At 36.7% G+C, this 23,081-nt stretch overlaps 1 protein-coding gene across 1 annotated transcript in view; it reads left to right on the forward strand.

Annotated features, from left to right (window-relative positions):
- Window positions 1-4,552: 4,552 nt before the first annotated feature.
- The window catches only part of ABCB1 (ATP binding cassette subfamily B member 1), a 77,316-nt gene continuing 58,787 nt past the window's right edge, over window positions 4,553-23,081 (forward strand). Inside the window, exons 1-5 of the mRNA XM_044679506.1 lie at window positions 4,553-4,586; window positions 6,703-6,894; window positions 7,464-7,635; window positions 13,074-13,198; window positions 22,888-23,059. Of these exons, the coding sequence (XP_044535441.1) occupies window positions 4,579-4,586; window positions 6,703-6,894; window positions 7,464-7,635; window positions 13,074-13,198; window positions 22,888-23,059 (669 nt within the window). The 5' untranslated portion in view covers window positions 4,553-4,578. The remainder of the gene's footprint in view (window positions 4,587-6,702; window positions 6,895-7,463; window positions 7,636-13,073; window positions 13,199-22,887; window positions 23,060-23,081) is intronic.

Below are 23,081 nucleotides of genomic sequence, written 5' to 3' on the forward strand. Positions count from 1 at the left end.
TATATATATATATATATATATATATATATATATATATATATATATAAAAAAAAGGAGACTATCTAGGACAGGTGGATAATCAATAGTATAAAAACAATTTTAGGGAGGCCAAGAATGATACAGATTGAGAGAAGACTTTTAGCCCTAGCAATTTCAAGACCATGGGCTACTTGGAGGAGAAAGTTTCAGCTGAATGAAAAAATCAGAAGTCAGATTGTAGAGGGTTTAGAAGAAAGTGAGAGAACAGAAAGTGGAGATATCTAGTAGAGCTGGCCTTACAAGAAGTTTATCCAAGAAGCAAAGAGGAAAAAAAAGACGATAGCTAAATGGAAGTTAGATAAGGTGAAAGAGGTGGATAGTGGGAGTTATCCAAGGTTGAGGTTTGTTGATGAGCAATTGGCAGCCAGTAGTAAAAGGGGCAAAATATTGACTGTAGAAGATAGTTTATAATTGAACTAATTTACCACGGGGTTGAGTTAGGAGAAGAAAGAATGCAACCAGTTTAGGGTATCATGGTCTGGAAATAACCAAGGGGTAGAGGAGTTCAAAATCCTGATGAGAATGTAGAACAGGGTTAAACATTGTAAGGGAAAGGAAAAGGTAGAATGAAAAAAAGTTTGTCATTAATTAAGAGAATTTCAGAGTTCAATAATATACTTTGATGGCAAGATCAAGGCTATCTCTGTGGTGGAGTGGAGGGGCAAGTCATGAAATAAGATGAGTTATGAGTAGATTGAGGAATTGGGAGGTTGTGGTATTCGAGGAATGTAAAAGTGAAATTTGGGAGATGCTATCTAAAAGTATATATATTTTCTATGGACACGTGGAAATTGTCAAACTACATTTACCGTGGTCCAACGGGTTTCCGTTTCCGGTTCTTTGGGCGTGGGGACGCCTTTGTCTCCACACAGAACAGTTTAAATCTCCTGGGTTAGGGGGGAGTGGCGGCTTGGCCAGCAGACTCAGGAGGAGACAGGAGACAATAATGGCGAGGGCGGCGATTTTGAATTCTTACAAGCACGTGGTCTAATGACTTTATCTATCAGCATGGCTTTAATTAAAATACTAATTTATATATTTATAGCAGCCTTTATCATTTTTTATTGTAATAGGAAACATCAGTAAGTATGTTGAAGTTCCTTATGATAAGGAAAGGAGTTAGGATGGAGAGAGAGAGACAGACAGATGGAAAGAAGGACAGATGGATGGAAGGATGGATGGATGGAAGGATGGAGAGACAGAAAGGAAGGCAGACAGAGTCAGAGCCAGAGCTAGAGACAGAGAAAGAGCTAGAGATACAGAGAATGAACAAGGCATGAAAACAGCTTGGGGAATCAGTAGATAAGGGTTAACAGGATCTGGACAGTAGAGAATGGATTACTAGGATAAATTTAAATAACTGGACCTCAAAGAAGGAGATACTGCTGAAAGATGGTGATAAAAGAGTCTGGGAGTGGCAATAGTGAGGGAGCAAAGTGTGTTCTGACTGCACCTTACTAACTGTGAGTCCAGAGGTTGGGGAAACTAATGAATGAACATGCAGTCAGTATGAGGAAAGAGTAACTAGGGATATGTTATTATCAGGAGAGAGCTAGGTCTCACTGAATGTTAGAAGGTGGAGGGAATGAGAATGGGAAAGTTTAAGATGTTTTTTTTTTTTAAATCCTTACCTTCCATCTTGGAGTCAATACTGTATATTGGCTCCAAGGCAGAAGAGTGGTAAGGGTAGGCAATGGGAGTCAAGTGACTTTCCCAGGGTCACAAAGCTGGGAAGTGTCTGAGGCCGGATTTGAACCTAGGACCTCCCATCTCTAGGCCTGGCTTTCAATCCACTGAGCTACCCAGCTGCCCCTGAAAGTTTAAGATTAAAGCATGTGTTGTGTTTTTTTTTCATGTTGGAGCAAGCATTCCAGAGAGCACATATATATCAGTGATTAAGAAAAAAATTAAAAGAATGTTAGGATATATGTTAGGTCCAGCAGACCTTCCCTCCAGCTTATTGTTTAAAAGAAAAAAAAAGAAAAAAAAACCTTACTGGAGCAAAGGAGTGAACTTAATGCTTTCTAGCTTTTTTTAGACTTTCCAAGTGACACAGCAAAACCAAAGTGGATAAAATTGTTTTGCTTCAGTGTCTGTCATCAAATGAAAGAAGGGAATAAAAAATCCTGATTCTGATAGTTGTAAAATTATGTTATTGAGGGAAAAGGCTAGGTAAAAAAAGTGCTTTGAGATGCCTTTGATTCTGTGCTTTGTCAATAGTTTTCTCCTCTGCCAAAGAACTAGAAATCCCTTCCTTTATTCAGCTGTATTTATTATACATACTAAAGCAACAATAAGAGGCTCCTGACAAAGTTTTTGTTAATTATCTTATGTCAGAATCAGTCTCTGCTGTCTTGACTCAAATACAGCATAGAGATGTTCAGTAGGACCTTGAACTTTGTTGCATAAATGTAATAGTCAACAAACATTTATTAAATGCTTGCCATGTGCCAGCAGCTGTATAATGAATGGATTGATAGCCCTCTAAACTCTCATTAAGCATATTTCATCTTTCTCGATTCCTTTTGTTCCATTCCAGCTTTTCCCCCAAAATTGTCTTGTATTTACATATTTATCTTGTACATACATGTGCATACACATATGGCATTTTCTTTTTTTTTTTTTTTAAACCCTTAATTTCTGTGTATTGACTTATAGGTGGAAGAGTGGTAAGGGTAGGCAATGGGGGTCAAGTGACTTGCCCAGGGTCACACAGCTGGGAAGTGTCTGAGGCCGGACTTGAACCTAGGACCTCCCGTCTCTAAGCCTGGCTCTCAATCCACTGAGCTACCCAGCTGCCCCCTGACATTTTCCTATAGTGTTTAAGTTCCTTCACAATAGAGGCAGTTTCTTTTTTTTGTCCATGGGTAGCGTCCAGTACATAGTGGGCACTTAATAAACATTATTAATTCATTAATTATTTTTTTTCCGGAACTGGTGCTACCATTGCCAAAGGGCTGTTAATACATTTCTGGCTCTGTGGTTCTAGAGCCCATTTTAATCTGTATTCTTTAAAATAGCAAAGGACCTTGAGATCCCTGTACCATCAATGCCATTTAGAACTGCATCCTGGATGATGGTCAGAGAATCAGCAACTGCATATCTTCTTTGAGTCACTATTCAAGACTGATTTTATTATCAAATACCCTTTTTTGTCTGTACTGCACCCGAAAATGAAGTAAAAAAGAAATGTCACAACTGATTGTCACTAGTCTGGACAGTTAAATAGTAAAGCTAGCATCCCAGTAGTATAAGCCAGGCACTGTTCTAAGCACTTTATAAATATTATATAATTCATTATATATAATGCAAATAATATAACATATAATATAATAATAAAAATGTATGTTTATAAGAAGCCTAAGAAGTAGAGGTTATTATTGTTCCTATTTTATAGATAAGGCAAATGAGGGTAAATTTCCTGTCCATTTTGCACTCAAGTTTTCTTCAATCCTGGCCCATCATTCTCTCACTATAAAATGCCTCTAATTTATCAAGTAGATATGAAGATATACATATACACTATTTTTACAGTGTCATAAATAGGTTTTCTAGATTGTTATAACTCATGTTTGTGTAATGCTTTATTGTTAGTTCCAAGCTCATGCATCGTTTCCTTTCAGCCACGTGAGCTAGAAAGTCCAAGTTTTATTATTTTCTTTCATAGATAAGGAAACTAAAGCGCAGATGGGTTGGGTCTTGACTCAGCTCTCATGACTAGTAAATGTCTGACTCTGGGCTTGAACGTAAGTCTTTTGACCCTGCTCGTTCCTCTTACACCCTGCTCCCAGGTAGCTCTTGGAGGTTTTGTATAATTAAACCAAATATCTGAATACAGTTAATCTCTCAGTGACCCATTCAACTCTACGATTTTAAATTATCAAAAAGGCAGTTATCTACATTGGTAGAGGGAGTTCCTCCCCTATACCATTGATATTATACATCCTACCAAAACCCCAAGACTAAAAACTTAAATTTTTTTTAATATTTTTATTTTTATTTTGAGTATTTTCCCATAGGTACCTGTTTCATGTTCTTTCCTTCTCTCCAAACCCCTCCAGCCCCCCTTAGATGATGCATAATTCCACTGGTAAAAACCCAAATCTAAATGTATTGGTTTTAAAAATCAGTTTATACATACTGTTAAGTAATGATTTAAAGCCTCTAACTCCATTAGTGCCAACCATTAGTGCTTAACATATTGGTATAATTTATTTATGTAGACATGATTTTTAAAGAACAGGGTTATTTTCTTTTATCAAAATATAAGAATTATTATCTACACCATAATCAATTTATAATTTATGCATATAATTTGGACACTGTATATAAAAAGACAGTGCCAGTTAATATATTTAAATTTTAAAGTAGAGTATGAATAGTTTTTGACTTATAGAATTATAGTGATATTAAATAACTATATTTTAAAAGATGACATATATACAGCTAAAGAGGTCTTATGAGTTTTTAATTTAACTTAAATATTTCTTTTTCCTTCTTTGTGTAGGTGTCGATCCCTTCTCTAACCTGGAAAAGGAAATGACCACGTAATTGATTATATTTCTTATTTGTATCAGATAAGTTTTTAAAATTATACTTGCTTTGGTAATGTTATTATGCGTTCCGTTTGTGCCTTGCTAATAGAAACAGCATTAGCAGTAGTCATATTATTATTGCTCAGTACCTAGATGATGTAATATAAAAGAAGTCTTGTCTGCTTTATAGAATAATATTCACTTGAAGTTTTGATAAGTTTTCCTTGGTTAATATTCAGTGTATTAGTTTATCCTTTAGCAGAATATAGATTTAAGAAGTTGAAGAGCTTTCAGAAACAGATTCTCTTGCTGGACATGATGGTGCATACCTATAATTCCACCTACAGGGAGAAGCTGAGGCTAGTGAAATGAACAAGCTCCAGGAATTCTTAGGGCTAATGCAAATTGGTTATTGCTTAGTTTGGCACCAATATGATGAGCTCTCAAGAGCAAAAAGACACTAGTTTGCCTTAAGGAGGGATGAACCGGCCCATTTAGGAATCAGAGGGGCCAAACTTCCATGCTGATTATCAGTGGTAGTGGACCCATGAATAGCCACTATTCTTCAGCCTGAGCAAGATAGAGAAATCCAAATTAATAATAACAAGAATAAACTCAACACAGTTCTAAAAGCATTTTTATCAACCAATTAATTCTTAAATCGCAGAAGTCAAAGAATTATAGTTTGCTTCTGAGACCTTTTCTGTCATACTTATAAGATATACGATGATGCCATCTGGAAATAAAATGATCATTTTTGTTTAGTGATAGCCAGCTGCACATTAATAGCTTTTTTCCCCATCCTGACCTTTTTCTTCCTTCCATGTTTCTTTTTTTGTTTTGACTGATGATTTTGGAAATTTAAGAAAGACTCAAATTTACTATTTGTTAAAAAGGTACTAAAGTGAAAAAAGGATGGGGTATCCAAAAGATAAGACTTGTTACAGGATGGATTAGGAAGGCATTTGAGCCTTTTGGGGGAATCTAGAAACTTCAGTGTCCATCTGAAACTAATTTTTGGTTTTTGTATTTAATTTCCCATGGAATTCATCTAATGACTGCTTGAATTGATTTAAATTCTCAATGCATTTTTAAAAAATAAATAATTAACAACAGATATATGAGATTATATAGCATGCATTGCCTTAGACATCAGAGTAACACTGATATTGATTTCACCTTGCAATGTCCATTTAGCTCTCTTCTACTATAGGTTGCCAACACTGTGGTAATAATTCACCAGTGAGCAATCCATTAACCAAAGGCTTAGTGCCCTGATCAAAATTATCTGTTGTACTCACCTTAGAACCCCTGGGGAAAGGCTATGTGCCAAGATCTTGAATTCTGATAAAGTATTTAGTCACTCAACTAAGTGTCGAGATGTTATTTTCTGTTCCTCTGTATTTCTTGTGAAAAATTCACACATACACACAAAAAAGTTCTAATTTTCAGTTATAATGTACTTGGGGTTTTCTGATATTTCGCCTTTAAAAATAATTGTCTGACAAAGTTTTCAGTGCGTGCGTGCGTGTGTGTGTGTGTGTGTGTGTGTGTGTGTGTGTGTGTGTAAATACCAAAGAACTAGTCAAGAGAATGTTTGGTTTTTCTGAATCGTTGGGTGGTGATGTTAAAAGATGCTTATCTAGTTGATCACTTATTATTATGGAATTTGGGTTTAAGAACTAAGAAAGACATGAAATAAACCTTTTGAAGGGCATAGTGATCAGTTGTACTGATCCAGAGCAAACATTTCTTATTTTGAAGCATCTTCCTATATGTGGACTAGTGTTGTTTACCATCTCCAAACACTGAGGGAACTTTACTCTCCTTGATTCAATCATCCTGACCGGAACTCTTTCCATTGATCCACCAGCAGAAGTTATCACACCTACTGATTAATAATGAGGAAACAAGTAATTGGGAAAGAAAGGGATGGGAGGATGGCTATTCTGCAGATGAATAATAGCCAACTAGTGATGTTTTCATTTATCTCAGTTTAAGACCTGTCCTACTTCTTAAGAACTGTGAGATTAGAGAAACTGAGAGAGAGTAGAAAAAGTTAAATTGTCTCTAAAAGACTTATTTTAACTGAAGGAAATATTTGTAAGTGCTATTTGGTGTTTTCCAGGTATGCATATTATTACAGTGGAGTGGGTGCTGGGGTGCTCATTGCTGCCTACATTCAAGTTTCATTTTGGACCTTAGCTGCTGGACGACAAATTAAGAAAATTAGACAAAACTTTTTCCATTCAATAATGCGCCAGGAAATCGGTTGGTTTGATGTCCATGACGTTGGGGAGCTGAACACTCGACTCACTGAGTAAGCACATTGTTGGATATTTAACTTCAAGATGATTCTTTGTGCTCAATGACTTTAAGGACTCCTCCAATTTTTAAGTGATCTGACCAAGTCCAAAGGAAATAGCTATTAGATTGTAAATGCCTTGAGAACAAAGACTGTGTTTTATTTATTTTTGTATCATGAAGGGGAGCTTGGACTTGTAGGTGCTTAATAGCGATTGTTGAATGAAGCTGTGAAATGTGTATTACATTGACAATTCACATTTGGTGTCTGCATTTTTAAACATCAATAATGATAAAAATAAATGTGAATATGGATGGTTTACTTCTTAACTTAGTCTCCCTGGGGAGACAGGGAGACCTCCTGAGCAATCTGAACTTTCTCTGAGCAGTTGTTTTGGACCACAAATGTATGTTCACACATGTGAGCCACAGCTCCGGGTAGCAAATAATTGACTTCGTAGAACAAAAAAGAAAAGGAGCACTGACCTCCCCCCTTTCTTACGGTATCAGAAATAACCTTAAACCCAATCGAAATGATTTAAATGTTTATGATTTTTGACAGTAGTATTTATATTCTTCTTTTAGTGATGTCTCCAAAATTAACGATGGAATTGGAGACAAAATTGGAATGCTCTTTCAAGCACTAGCAACATTCTTCACAGGTTTTATAGTTGGATTTACAAGAGGCTGGAAGCTAACACTTGTGATTCTGGCTGTTAGTCCTGTCCTAGGCCTGTCAGCTGCCCTCTGGGCAAAGGTATGTAAAGCCTGTGAATTTTTACCAAAATGTTTTTCATCCATAAATAAAAACTCATCTGCCATTCTTAATGAACCAACAGCCTCCTAATTTGTCTGTTCACTGGGCTTTACATGTGTCATTAATAATAGATGGGAAGTAGCAGAAGTGTCTCCTTGATACTTAGATAAATGAGACTGTGTGTATCTCTGTGAATGTAAATTTTCCTATAAATCTGTGGTTGTTGTTACTTTATAATCCTAACAACAGAATACTTGCATGGGGAATTATGCTTTTGGCATTGAGCTTGGGGATGGAGTTGGGGTAGGGTGGGCAGTGAGCAGGATAGTAGATATGAAGAGGGAAGTTGTTCCTCCTGTTGGTACTTAAAACATTTAGAAGCCTGAAGCTGATTGATGTAACCAGCCTATCCTCTACTAACGTCTTTTGCTCTACAGTAAGGTCATGCACAGTGGAGGGCAAGCTTTGGGAGATCATACCAAGCTAAAATATCGCTGAATACAGAACCAATGTGTATTCTCCATCTGGGGACCAAGAGAGCTAGATATAGAGACCCTCATCTACAGAAGGCCACCTTCTCATTTGCCATTATCTGCCACAAAATCTCATGAAGTCTGGCTACTGAGACAAGGAGGGACTTCGGTGTAGATCAGTGTAAAGGAGTGTGTGGGGGGAGGTGGAAGGCGAAGGTGTCCATACAAAGGACATCGCAGCTCTTTTGAAATATAGAGTCTATTGATTTCCCACTGTCACCTTGGCAAAGACTAGTAAAACTGCCTTTCGGTTCCAGAATCATAGGTTTCAAGCTGGAAGGAATCTCAGAGGTCATCTCTTTTTAAAGATGAAGAAGCCAAGGGCCAAAGAGGTCAAGTAAATTGTGGAAGATGCCATAGGGCATGTCAGAGGCAGGATCTGACCCCAGGTACTCTGATTGAAGAACCAGAGCTCTTTCCATGGATCAAGATTCTCTCAGATCATTGCTCTGCTTCGATGAGTTCTTTTCCCCTATAGGTGGCTGATTTTGATATTCATTTTGACAAAGTGTAAAATGTTTCAAGGGTGAAGGAGAAACAGACAATATGCAATCAGCCATGAGTCCTGGATTTGCTAAGCATAACTCAGGAATGCTAAAATATCGAAAGATGGAAGGAAGTTGACCAAGTCCAGAGAAATTTAACCTATAATCATTGGAGAAAAAAATTTTAAAAGATGTATTGGCTTCCCATTAAGCCATTATTATTCTTCACTCTTTCAAGGATATAGACTTTTATTATTATGGCCCTCTGTCACTAGCATAGTAGCTATCAAATTCATTTTCATGCAGCCATGTCCCATTACCAAATATATATGGTCCAACCATGCAGGAAGCATTTTCTTCATCTGGTTGAGCCCCTAATTTCATCAGTGAGGACATGTTTTTCTCCAGTGCTAATCAGCACTATTCTAGTTTCAACCTAAGAGCAAGAATTCTTAACCTGGAGACAGTGAACTTGCTTTCATAGTTTGATCACTTTGTTTCAATAGAATTAGTTTTCTTTTATAAATCTAGATAATTTTTTTAAACCCTTACCTTCCGTCTTGGAGTCAATACTGCTCCAAGGCAGAAGAGTGGTAAGGGTAGGCAATGGGGGTCAAGTGACTTGCCCAGGGTCACACGGCTGGGAAGTATCTGAGGCTGGATTTGATAAATCTAGATAATTTCAACAGTGCAATTAGAAATATTCTTCTGAGAAGGGGTCCAGAGGCTTAAGCAGACAACCAAAGGATTCCATGACCCCCAAAATGTTAAGATCTTCTGACTTATAGGATCGCCTGGAACTCTGAGTTTGAGGGACTTGCCCTTGCTCACGGTCAAAAAGACAGTATATGTTAGAAGCCAGAGTTGAACAAATTTCTTTTTGACTCCAAGGCTGGTTCTATCCACTATTCCACATTGCCTCTCATAATGCTAAATATATTATGTCTAAAATTAATTCCATTGTACTAGGATGCTTAATGACCTGAGAGATCAGTGTCCCTCACTGACTGATTAATTGACATTTTGGTGAAGTAATAATAGGTGGTTAAGCGGCTTTTCTCTTTTGAACTTTGTTGATTAAAAATCACTTCCAAAACAGTTAGGCCCCTTTAACAACTTAGTAAATCCCAGGTACTGAATGTATCTAACTTTCTACCTCATATAGTGTCATTCCACTTAGTAGGAAGAAGTGGCGTACACATGCTACGGTGGTTTTTTGTTCAGTCTTTCTACTTATGCGTGTGACCTTAGACAAAATTTTGAGCCTCAGGTTCCTCATGGACACAATAATTATTCCAGGATCACAGGATCAGAGATTTTGAGCCAAGGGGGATCTCAATCATGATCTTGTCCAACTCTCTTATTTTACTGGCGAGAAAACGGAAGCCTGGAGAAGTTAAATAACATTCTCACATCTTCATTAGGGGAAAATCTCAGATTCGAATTTAAATCTTCTAGTGTTCTATTTTTACTTCTCTTCTTCCCTACCTTAGAGAATAAAATATGATAACCTATCTAAAGTGCTTCATTAGCTATAAAACATTAGGCAACTGTAAATGTTTATGAGCTTCATTATTTACTTGGGGGGCTTTTGGTCCAGCTCCATAAGATGCCCTACAGAACTTCTTGTAGGTAAGCCCTTATTCTGGCATTTCTGGCCATAGAAAGTTTTCTAGAGCACTGAGAGCCTCATGCTTTGCCAAAGGTCACTTGTGACAGAAGCAGGTCTAGCTGCCCCTGAGGCTGGCAGGAAGGCACTGAGGACACCGCCTCATTATTTGTTGTTTGTAATTGGTTGGTGCTAATGATGGGAAAGGCCTGGGAGAGGAAGTTAAGTCTATTGACCTACAACACATGCCTGAGAAGTTACTAATTGCTAAAAATAGGTAGCATTTCTGCAGCTAATGTTTGCAGAGTGCTTTACTCTGATAGCACCCCAAAGTTTGTTTATTCTTCATGTATTTGGTCATTTTGCCTTTCTCCACTGAAAGTAGTATGAGTGGGGAAATCTGGTTAACCTCAAGTTGTTTGGAGTTACTAAGGACAGAATATTTGTAAATAAGTTCTAGCATTTCTATGGACATCTAGGTGACTCCATGTATCTTCTTGAGTTCAAATCCAGCTCCAGATACTTAACAGCTGTGTGATCCTAGACAAGTCACTTACCCTGTTTGCCTCAGTTTCCTCATCTATAAAATAAACTAGAGAAGGAAATGGCAAACCACTCTGATATCTTTGCCATGAAAACCATAAATGGGGTCATGAAGAGCTGGATGTGACTGAAATGACCCCAAAACCACAGCATTTCTGGAGTGCCATAAAGCTTACAATATATAAATTTATATATAATATAAAACTTTATATAAAACTATTAGTTATTCTTATTATTAGTTATTGTACTTGATCTTTGACATCCTTGTGAGATACATATTATTATTATCCCCACTTTGCAAAGGAGGAAGCTGAGGCTGACAGAGGTTAAGTGACTTATTTAAGATCACACAGGCAATATGTGTTTGTAGAAATATTTGAACCCAGGTCTTTCTAACTGTAAGTTTAATATTCTTTCCACCAGACCGCCTAAAGATGGTGTATTAAAATTTTAAAAGTTAACATGTTGATAATATATTTTTGAAGTTGCATTCCCAATTTCTAATATATTACTTATAAAATTGGATCCCTGAATTATGTGAATAACTTAAAAGTCTAATAAAAGCTACTGTACTTAATTGACTATATGATGATATATATGTATATTCAATTGATTGCTGATGTTTGGCTTCAAGTTCTAGGTAAAAACAAGTAAGTGGGCATTTAAAATATAAATCCCCTTTTTTGGTTTAATTGAACGGAAACAATGGCTGTGGAAGGTACTGACAAACCAAAGAAAATCAGTGGGGCTTTCTTGATAGCTAGATAGATGGGTTTCCTATGGATGGTTACAAGGGAAGCTTTTTGTTGGCCCTGGCATTAGACATCTTGAGATTTACAGCCTGTGCTGCTACTCAAACATTCCCTGCCCTCTGTTCTGCATTCTGGTTTTATGCAGTTAAGATCTCAGTATAAAGATGACAGCTGTAATAATAGATAATGGCCTCTAAAAATTGCCTTTAAGTTATACATAGTATCTCTCCCTCCCTTTCTCTCCCAATATGTAATATCCAGGAGAGAAAAGTTGCATTTGGATTCTTCATATATAGAAGGGGGATATATGTGATAATTTCCTAAACCAGATGTTTTAGCCTCTTATATGACATGAGCCCCTTTTCAGAATAATGTTTTTTTTTTTGTTTGTTTTTTTATAAAAAAAATCCCTTACCTTCCATCTTAGAATCAATACTGTGTATTGGTTCTAGGGCAGAAGAGTGGTAAGAGTAGGGCAATGGGGGGTTAAATGATTTGCCCAGAGTCACACTGCTAGGAAATGCCTGAGGTCAGATTTGAACCCAGGACTTCCCATATCTAGGCTTGACTCTCTCCACTGAGCCATCTAGCTGTCCCTTAGAATAATGTTTTTAGCAGTTGAGCAACTGCTATTTATATATAACACAGTGTGCTAATAAACAGTGTCCTAATTATTGGGAATAAAAAAAAACATTCCCTACCCTCAAGAATCTCACAGTGCAATGGGGGAGTCAACAAGCTGTCAGTGATGTACAATTAAGATATATAGGAGATAAATTGGAGATAATCTTAGAGAGAAGAACCCAAGATTAAGGAAGTTTGGGAAAAGCTTTTTTGCAGAAGGTGAGACTTTTGTTGAGACTTGAAGGAAGCCAGGAGGTAGATCATTCCAGGCATGGGAACAATCAGTGAAAAAAATCTGAGACAGGAGAAGGAATACTGGGTGGGAGGAACTGCAAGACAGTCAGTATCACTGGACAGCAGAATAAGTAGAAAGAGGTAAGCTGTAAGAAGATGGAAGGGTAGCAGGTTATGAAAAGGTTTAAATTACAATATAGAAGATTACAAAGGAAATCGGTTATTGTGAAATGGAGCTATCAAAATAAATATATTTTTAAAGGAAGTTCATGGATCCCAGGTTAAAAACCAGTGGTCTACAGTGGCTTTGGGGAGTATTAGAACAAGCCATACCCTCCACGAGTTTGAAAAGCAATGTCCCCACCTCTCCATAGATGGACTTCATGTGTTGCTGGCATCAGAAAAATGGATCACTTGATGGCCAGTCTTCTGAGCCTCTTCCCACTTAGCTAGGCTGATTCTCAGGCAATAATGCATCATTGAGGCTTTCTGGGAGCATTAATCTTCCCAGAGTTGGCCCTCCACCAGCAGAGCCTTCAAAAACTTTCAGGTGTCATCACCAAACCAGGATAAGTCATCAGAGTAGAATTTTATTCAAAAGAGTTCCTAAAACATGAGGTCAAAAGTGAATTCTTCTTCTTTTTTTTTTTTTAAACAGATACTGTCATCCTTTACTGATAGAGAACTTTTAGCATATGCAAAAGCTGGAGCAGTAGCTGAAGAGGTCCTAGCAGCAATTAGAACTGTAATTGCTTTTGGAGGACAAAAGAAAGAGCTTGAAAGGTTGGTTCCTCTCTCTTTCTCAAAGCTTTTGAAAATTATTTTTAGAAATGTTTAAGTATTTCCCTGTATGTTTTGGTTTATCATATTATTTATAAAATATACTTCTACAATGTTGACAATATTATTTTAGATGCATATATTTCCAGAAAATATTGTTAGAAGTAGTCTTCCAATAGATTCCTGTTATTCAAAGGTAATTATAATTTGCATTATTCATAGATATATCATACTGACAGGAGTCTGATCAGTTACAACAGTTTATCACACAGTTAGCTTCATGCAGAAAGCATGCAAAAATAATTTTCATTCTAGCCTGAGCCAGTCATAATTAGGAAAGCAAATCTACAGGAGGAAGAAGTCCTATCTGATATGTGTTCTATAATATTTTCATTTTCTGCTGTTTGGAGTTATTAATGCCCTTGTTTCCTTCCATCATGGGAGAAGCAAAAGCTGACATTTGAAACTTGGAATAATAGTTATAATGTGCTCTGAATACAAAAGGACATGTTTAATTTCTGCGTACATCAATGAAGGAATGATCTTCATCATTTATCTCCAAGTAGAAGTGTGAAATGAATTTTCAAATGTCTTGAGGATAGAGAACACAAGATCACTTAGCTTCCTGAAAAATAAATTAATTCAGTCTGATTTTTCATGACTAATATCCTTTTAGCTGAAGAGGAAGTAATCATTTTGCGTTATGTCATTAAAATGTTTAATTTTATTCTGAATGGTATCTTTTTTTTTTTTTTTAAACCCTTACCTTCCGTCTTGGAGTCAATACTGTGTATTGGCTCCAAGGCAGAAGAGTGGTAAGAGTAGGCAATGGGGGTCAAGTGACTTGCCCAGGGTCACACAGCTGGGAAGTGTCTGAGGCCAGATTTGAACCTAGGACCTCCTGTCTTTAGGCCTGGCTCTCAATCCACTGAGCTACCCAGCTGCCCCCTGAATGGTATCTTTTTTAAGTTAATATATGATACATCTTATCTTCTTATAGTTATACATATACAACTAATCTTCTTATCACATTGAAATATGCAGCTAACTCCCTCCCTCTTTTCCTCTCCCCATTAAAGAAGGCATCATTTTACAAAAAAAAAAAAAAAAAAAAAGACAACTATATATAAAACTATGCCTTCCTTGTTTCCATTTCTTGGTTCTTTCTCTGGAGGTGGTCATACATAAGTCATTCTTCAGACAATATATCTATTGCTGTATATAATGTCCTCTTGGTTCTGCTCATTTCCCTCTTCAAAATTTTATGTAGATCTTTACATTAAAAAAAATTAGCCTGGCCATCCTTTCTTGCAGTGCAGTAGTATTCCATCACAATCATATGCTACATCTTGTTTAGTCATTCTCCAATTGATGAGCATCCCCTCAATTTCCAGTTTTTTGACACCCCAAAGAGGGCTGCTATGAATATTTCAGAACATATATGTTCTTTTCCTTTTTCTCTAATCACCTTAGGAAATAAACCTAATAGTGGTATTGTTGGGTCAAAAGGTAGACACAGTTTTATAACTCTTTGGCCATAATTCCAGATTGCCCTCCAGAATGGTTGGATCAGTTCAGAGTTCCACCAACAGTGCATTAGTGTCTCCATTTTTCTACACCACTTCTGACATTTGTCATTTTGCTCTTTTATCATTTTAGCCTATCTGTTAGGTGTGAGATGATATCTCAGTTGTTTTGATTTGCATTTTTCTAATCAATAACGATTTAGAGCATTTTTCCTATAGTTATATATAGCTTTGATTTCTTCATCCAAAAACTAGCTATTCATATCTTTTGGCCATTTATCAGTTGGGGAAAGACTCTTATAAATTTGATAAATTTCTCTATGTATTTTAGATATGAGATCTGTATTTGAGAAAACTGTCCTTAAAAGGTTTTCTCAATTTTCTGCTTTACTTCTAGACTTGGCTACATTAGTTTTATTTGTACAAAAACCATTTTTAATTTAACATATCCAAAATTATCCATTTTACATTTTAAAATGCTTTCTGCCTCTCAAGCATATTTAATTAAGACTTGTAGCTGAAACTCCACAATTATTTCATATGTATACAATAGGATCCTAAGTGTTGCATTTAGATTGGTTAGTGGTATTGATTAAAAACCCATTAATTAAGCCTGATAGTTGGTCTGTACTACCCCAGTGGAGAACTGGACTTTGCCCAATAATCTGGAATGTGACCTCCACTTCTGATGCTTTTCTGATGGAGGAAGTGTAATAAGGAACATCTGGGACAAGATAGAGGACACCTTGAGTGACAGGAACGTAGGTTGAAGACCTTGGAATGTGCTCAGGGTGGCGAGAGCCAGGGCCAGAAGACAGTTGGAACCACCCTATAAATACCCAGGGGCAACAACAGCACACTGGATCTCATCTGGAGAATTTCTTGGGAGGAGGGTAGATTGGAGGGAGGGTAAGCCCAGACCTACAATCCAGCATTCATATCTAGTTGCCTTAGGAAATCCATTACTTGCTAATTAATAGAGCTGAGAGAAACATCATCACAACCAACCAGAAGAATATCACTAACCTTTCCTGTCCTCTGGCTTGTGCCACGGCTGGGCTAAGCCAAGGACTGTGAGAGGGAGAAGAGAGCTCCAGGCAATTACCAAACCTATCATCCAATAGACTTCAATTCATCTCTGTTTATTTAGTTCTAGTTTAATATTTCCCAAACCCATTATCCTATTTCCTTGTTCCTAACTCCTTGTTAAGCAAGAAATAAATCCTGTTAATACATTTAAACCAAAGACTGGAGTACCTTTCCTAATTAGTGAAACAGGTAAAGCTATTAGGAAGGAGAATTTGTTTCACGCAGTCAGAATCTTATCAACAACAACCCAACCCCAAGTCAAGAGCAAGAGAAGTTGGCGATACACACACAACTTCTCATTGGTTACTTGCTTGGGCAACTGTTAAAAGGAGACAGCTTGGCAGACTCAGTCCAGTAGAATCTGTCAGGCTGAGAGAGGCACAGGCCCTTCTATTATTAATACCTCAAAGGTCAGTGTTTCTCCATTTATCTTTTTAACAGAAGCTATCTTTTTTCCCCCTAATTTAAGAGATTTAATGGCCTTTCCCTTTTGGAACTCTGCCTAGTGACTTGGCAGCATAGACGGGGTTGCCCTGTCTCCCCTGCTGAAAACAGTCAAAACCATTGGGACGTAATAAGACCTGGAGTGTTCCAGGGACCACTCCATTTTTCTTAATATTTTCAGTAAAGGAACAGAAGTCTTGCTCTTGCAGGGAATGAATGCAGGCAGGAATAGTTAGCAACTTGGAGAAAATGTTAAGAGTTTAAAACAATTCTGCTGCATTGGAGAAGTGCTCAACTTTGTAGTTGAGATTTTTTTCCCCAAAAGAACAAGTGTAAGGTAGTATATTTGGGAAGGAAAAATAAACTACCTAAATACAAGATGGGAAAGAATGGCTTTTGCTAAGAATGACTTTCATTCCATATTTTGGAGCTCTAGAGTTAACAAAACAGAAGTATAAAACTGGGATGAGTAAGTATTTCAGAGTAGTAGCATCTAACATCCTCAAAGTAATCACTCACATTTACAGAACATGTTAAGGTAAATAAGTGACCTTCCTCATAATGACCCTGTGACCTAGATAGTACAGATACATTATTCCCATTTTACAGAGGAGTAAACTTGTAAAAAGGAATGAAAAGCGAATGGGCCACAGGTATGCCACTAGCTAATAAGCATCAGGTTCACAATTTGAACTCAAGTGTCCTGACTATGAAACAAACTCATTTCCTACTATGTTATGTTCTCTCTGATGCATTTTAGAATTACTCTTAAATATTAACATTTTGAGGAAATTGGACAAGATTGGACTAGATCATTTTAAAGGTTCCATATTTGCACCCTCAGAATTTAAGAGGTGGAGCATTTTTCAAAAAGTCACAGACATGGGGGCAGCTGGGTAGCTCAGTGGAGTGAGAGTCAGGCCTAGAGACAGGAGGTCCTAGGTTCAAACCCGGCCTCAGCCACTTCCCAGCTGTGTGACCCTGGGCAAGTCACTTGACCCCCATTGCCCACCCTTACCACTCTTCCACCTATGAGACAATACACCGAGGTACAAGGGTTTAAAAAAAAAAGATTAAAAAAAAAAAGTCACAGACTTTGCTACTTTTTTTAGCCCAAATAAAAAATATATATTTTACAGCTGAAGCTAGAACTCTAAAATTCTCTGTTTCATTTTATTCAATACTGGTCAGATTCTTTGCAGGAAAAATTTGTCTATCTAGTTGTAATCCGTTTTATCAGAGTTTGAAATGGAACATTGTCCACTGGAAACTTTTCAAAAATTAAAGTGTTAGAAAGTAGACATGTGAAGAGAATTTAAGGAAAATGGGGTTTAACATACCTAGGCCATGGGAGTGGACTAAATAATTTTTAAGGTCCCTTTCAGACAATAGACAAGCCCCAAGCATTCATTTAGTGCTTACTAAGTGACAGGCAATGATGCTAATTACTGAGGTTTCCATTATAAATAAAATGGCAAGAAAAAGTCCTTGCCCTTGAGGAACTTCTACTGTGATGTTCATTCTAAGATTTTGTGATTTAGAAATCTTTAAGGAGGTAAAGAGTTGTCATTATATGAGGTGACTGATTTTTGTTTTCATCAAAAGAATGAAAATCTTCATGAACTGCAATCAGTCAGAGATTTAAACATCCTTTGTCTCCCTGGTACAAGCCAAAGCCAAGACAAAATAAGACACAGTGGAAAGAGTTTTAGATTTGCCATCAAAAGGATGCAAGACTAGCCATTGCAATGAGAAATAAATATAAAAGAGGAAAGATGAAACACATTATTTCTCTCTGGACAGACAAATGATGGAGTTAAATTTTTTTTAAATTATTGTTTTTAAATTCTCTTTATTGTAGAGATCAAGAAATGGACTTAAATTTTAGAAAGAGCCATACATTTTGGGACAAGGCCAATGTGGTCATTTGTTTTACTGGAGTATGCAAATATGTATTTAAATAATTAAAAAAAGTTTGCTCCATTGTTGGGGTGGAATACTAGGAAGAGTGATTTATTAAAAAATTACTTTTAAAATGACTATAATGAAAAAATCAAAAAAGCAATTTAAAAAAATCTTAAAGGACTCAGATGCTAGTTCTACTCATTGCTAGTTTCATCACATCATTAAACTCCCTGAACCTTCTCACTCCACTAAGTTTGAAGAATACTCATGAAGAGAACACCACTCAACACCATTGTCTTGTAGAGTTGATTTGAGGACTCACTGAGGTATCACAGATACTGCACCTTTCGAATTGTCGAGACTTTTTCAAATGTAAGCTGTGAACACGGGAAGGATCTGTGGTTTTGTCATAATAGAGAACTTCAGTGTAGGATCCGCTTTCCCAAATAGAGATCATAAACCCCTCTGACTTAAGCAGGTGCGTCTAGGGAGCTACCTGAAACCAGAGTTCCAGTGATTTGCCCAAGCTCACAGAACTAGTAAATATAAAGGCAAGATGCAATTTAAGTTGCCTTGATACTAAACCCAGCATTCTATCCACTTTATAACATTCCTCTGAGTTATGATTGTTATTGAAAAAAAAGAATAAAAATAAGTTCTATAGCCCTTTTTATATCCACTTTCTTTCTCTCCCTCTTTCACGTATCCTTCTTTTCTAGAATTAAAATTATTTTGTTTCTCATTGTTGCTTCTTCTGGGTCATGATGTTGTCTTCTGACTTCTTGGGACAGCATATTGTCAATGAAATGGTTTCCACTAGCATTAGTCTAGGTAAGCAAGTACATGAAGTTCATGAAATAATAGGTCTTGAGTTTCTTTAATCGTTAACATGGATAACATGCTTAGTAATGACTGCCTCTAAGCATAAGGTTGGATAATGAATAACCAGCTAGAGAGTATTAACATTTTGAAGTTCATGAATAAAAATAATCTGAGATCCAAGATTTTATCTAAGAAGGCAGAAATTTCCAAATTTATTTAGAAAAATGTTTTGTCCTTTTTTTGTTTGTTAGTGACCTGCCTTTTAAAAAATTCTAAGTTCATAAAATTTAGAGCTGAAAGAAACCTCAAGGAGACCATCTAGTCTAGTGACTTTCAAATGTTCTGGCCTCAGGACCTTTTTTTACTTTTACAAATTATTGAGGACCCCAAATAACTCTTGTCTATGTGACTCATAGCTATCAGTATTTGCCATATTGCTAATTGGCTAGAACTTTCGGTCCAGTCAGGAAGACTCGAGTTCAAATCTGGCTTCAGACGCTTACTGATTGTCTGTCTCTGGGCAAGTCACTTAATTATATTTGCCTCAGTTTCCTAATCTATAAAATGAAATGGAAAAGGACATGGAAAACCACTCCAGTGTTTTTGCCAAGAAAATCTGCAATGGGATCATGAAAAATCAGCCTCAACTTAATGAGGGAACAACAAAAAGAAATTAAAATGGATACATTTTTAAAATTTGTAGTTTTAATTCACTTAAAAGTAAAAATAATAAAGTCACTGTGTGTTAAGCCAAATAACACATTTTTATGAGAAGTAATCATATTTTCTAAAACAAAAAGAGGGTTTTTGTTTACTTTTTTCAAATCTCTAACATGTGGTTTAATAGAACTGGATTTGCATATCTGCTCTTGCATTTGATATTTTATGATTTTGATGTGCTATTTTGCTTGAAGTATATGAAGAAAATCCAGCCTCAAATAGTTATGTAACTGGAAAAGGAAGGAGTGTTTTAATAAGCAAATAATTTCTTAGTATTATTATGAAAAAATGGTCTTAAAGACATCTTCAAATGGTCTTAAGCATTCCAAGGGCTCCCATGAGTATTTGAAACTTTGAGAACCCCTGAAATAATACAATTCTTTCATTTAACATATTAAAGAATTAAATCCTAGAGAGTTTAGCTGCCAAAATTTGAACTCAGATCCTCAGACTCTGAATCCAATGAACTTTCCGCTGGCTCTGGATTTGGGGAGGTTTCCTTAAATGACAGGGCAATTATATTCATTTATTAATCTTCTCTTTTGCTGCATAGTCTGGAAACTGCCAGGTTTGCATTAGGAGGAAGAGGGAGGCTTGGGGTTGAATAATGTAGTTTCTGCTGTAATAAAACTCTGCCACAGATAGATCCATAAGAAAGCTAACAAACCCAGCTGAAAGAAGTAACAGATGAACTGAGTGGGAATTATCATGCTTGTAGCTCAAAGGAGTGAAGTCCCTGAGTGGGTTTTAATTTTGGCTGATATTCACGAGCTCTTATATATTCTGAGCCTGAGAGTTATTGAAATACCAACTTAAACATTTGTTTTGACATTTTTTATATATTTGGCAGTAGGAGGTACAGAGTGGATAGAGTTCTGATCAGGACAGGAGTCAGGATGACTCATCTTCCTGAGTTCAAATCTGGCTTCATAAAGTCTCCTTAATCTTGTTTGCCTCAGTTTTCTCATCTGTAAAATGATCTGAGAGGGAAATGGCAATCCACTCCAGGATCTTTGCCAGGAAAACCTCAAATAGGGTCGTGAAAAGTCAGATATAACTGAACAACAACACAGTTTACATTTGTCATAATGGAGACCCACAAGTTGTAGAGCACAAGGATTTTAGTGACCTAGAAGCGGTTTTTTGTATATACATGGTGTTTATAGTCTCAGATACTTGCTAGCTGTGTGGTTCTTGGCAAGTTATTTAACCTCTTTCAATGTCGGTTTCTTCATCTATAAAATGGGGCTCATGATATCCTAGGGTTGTTATAGGATAAAAATTTACAATGCACTTCTTGGATCTTAAAGGGCCATGTAAATGCCAGCTATTATTATGAAAGTATTTTGTTTAGTCATAAATTATGCTTATAGACATTTATTTCTCTTCTCATGCAAAATACACTTCCATATTGGTCATTGTTATAAGAATATACTCATACAATACGAAAATGCCAAAATAAAACCATAATACACTGATGTGAAAGATGAATCCAACAGTCCTTCAGGATTGTCCCAAATCATTGCATTACTGAGAGTAGCCAAGTTTTCACAGATAATCATCGTCCAATATTGCTGTTACTGCTTACAATGTTCTCCTGGTTCTGCCTATTTCACTCTGCATCAGTTCCTGCAGATCTTTTCAGCTTTTTCTGAAATCATTTTGCTTATCATTTCTTATAGCACAATAGTATTCCATCAGCAACATGTACCACAGTTTGTTCAGCCATTCCCCAAAAGATGGACTTCCCCATAATTTCCAATTCTTTGCCACCACAAAAAAAAGCGGCTATAAATATTTTTGTACAAATGGGTCCTTTCCCCTTTTTAATTATCTCTTTGGGATATAGATCCAATAGTGGCATTATAGGATCAAAGGGTATACATAGTTTTATAGCCCTTTGGGCATAGTTCCAAATTACACTCCAGAATGGTGGGATCAGTTCACAATTCTGCCAACAATGCATTAGTGTCTCAGTTCTACCACATCCCCTCCAATATTTACTACTTTCCTAAGGCCATATTGACCTGATAGTTGTAAGGTGGCACCTCAGCACATAAACATTTTAATTATGCACATAGATAGTTCTTATATAAACATAAATATGTGTAGAAGAGTCTATTTTTATAGGAGCCATCTTAGGAAAGTTACAAAGGCAAATGAAATTACTTAATGTAAGTGGGAAGAAAGAAGTCATTAAATGGAACTGAAGGAAAATAACATAGTATCGCACATATTTGGTACAAACTGTCAATTGTCTGAAAATGCCATTGGACTACATGTTTGTCATCATTTTTCATTTTCTCTATAGTTAGACATCATAGGTATTCTCTGCTTGTTACTTTCAAACCAAAGTGGCATCTACTTTGTTCTTTTAAAATAAAAGATAAAGTCTAGAGACAAGAGGTCTTGGCCTCAGATACTTCCTAGGTTTATGACTCTGGGCAAGTCATTTAACTTCCATTGGCTAGACCAGTGATGGTGAACTTTTTAGAGTCTGAGCACCCAAACTGCAAGCTGTGTGGAGAGCAGGAGGGGAGCAGCCCTACCCTGTGTCCCTCTGGCTTTCTAGTAGCAAACTCTTGTGCTGGGGGTATGGTGGGCATGCCCACAGAGAGCTTTCTGAGTGTCCTCCTTTGGCATATGTGCCATAGGTTTGCCAACACCAGCCTACACCTTCCCACTTTTCTGCCTTAGAACCAATACATGGCATGGATTCTAAGATGGAGTGTAAGGATTTTAAAAATAAAATAAAATAAAGGATAAATGGGCAACTAGTTGACTCAGTGGATACAGTGCTAGTTTAGAGTCTGGAGGATCTGGGTTCAGATGTAGCCTCAGTCTTTTTCTAGCTGTGTATTCCTAGGCAAGTCACTTAACTCTATTAACCATTCTGTCCCTCTGTCTTTAGAGTTGTTACTAGGACAGAAGATAAGGGTTTATAAAAATAGAATAGAACAAAATAAAATAAAGGATAAAAAGTTATAGAAGTGATGTCTATTGACTTAAGGAGTCATCTGTTCTCCAAGGACAAAAGTTTATGCTACAGTGAGAATATAGGCAAAATTTAAAATCAACAGCTATTAGATCTGTGGAGAATATTTGGGTGGTATTATGCACACATAGGGCATATTTGTTGTAGTTCAAAAATATGTGTAAATTTTTAATTGCTGCTGTCTTTCACAGGTACAACAAAAATTTAGAAGAAGCTAAAAATATTGGGATAAAGAAAGCTATTACAGCCAACATTTCAATAGGGGCTGCCTTCCTACTGATTTATGCCTCATATGCATTGGCATTCTGGTATGGAACCACTTTGATTCTCTCTGAAGAATACACTATTGGAAATGTACTCACTGTAAGTATATTTGCTTATCCTT

The sequence above is a fragment of the Gracilinanus agilis genome, chromosome 5 (assembly GCF_016433145.1).
Source record: "Gracilinanus agilis isolate LMUSP501 chromosome 5, AgileGrace, whole genome shotgun sequence".
In the NCBI taxonomy this organism is placed as follows: domain Eukaryota; kingdom Metazoa; phylum Chordata; class Mammalia; order Didelphimorphia; family Didelphidae; genus Gracilinanus; species Gracilinanus agilis.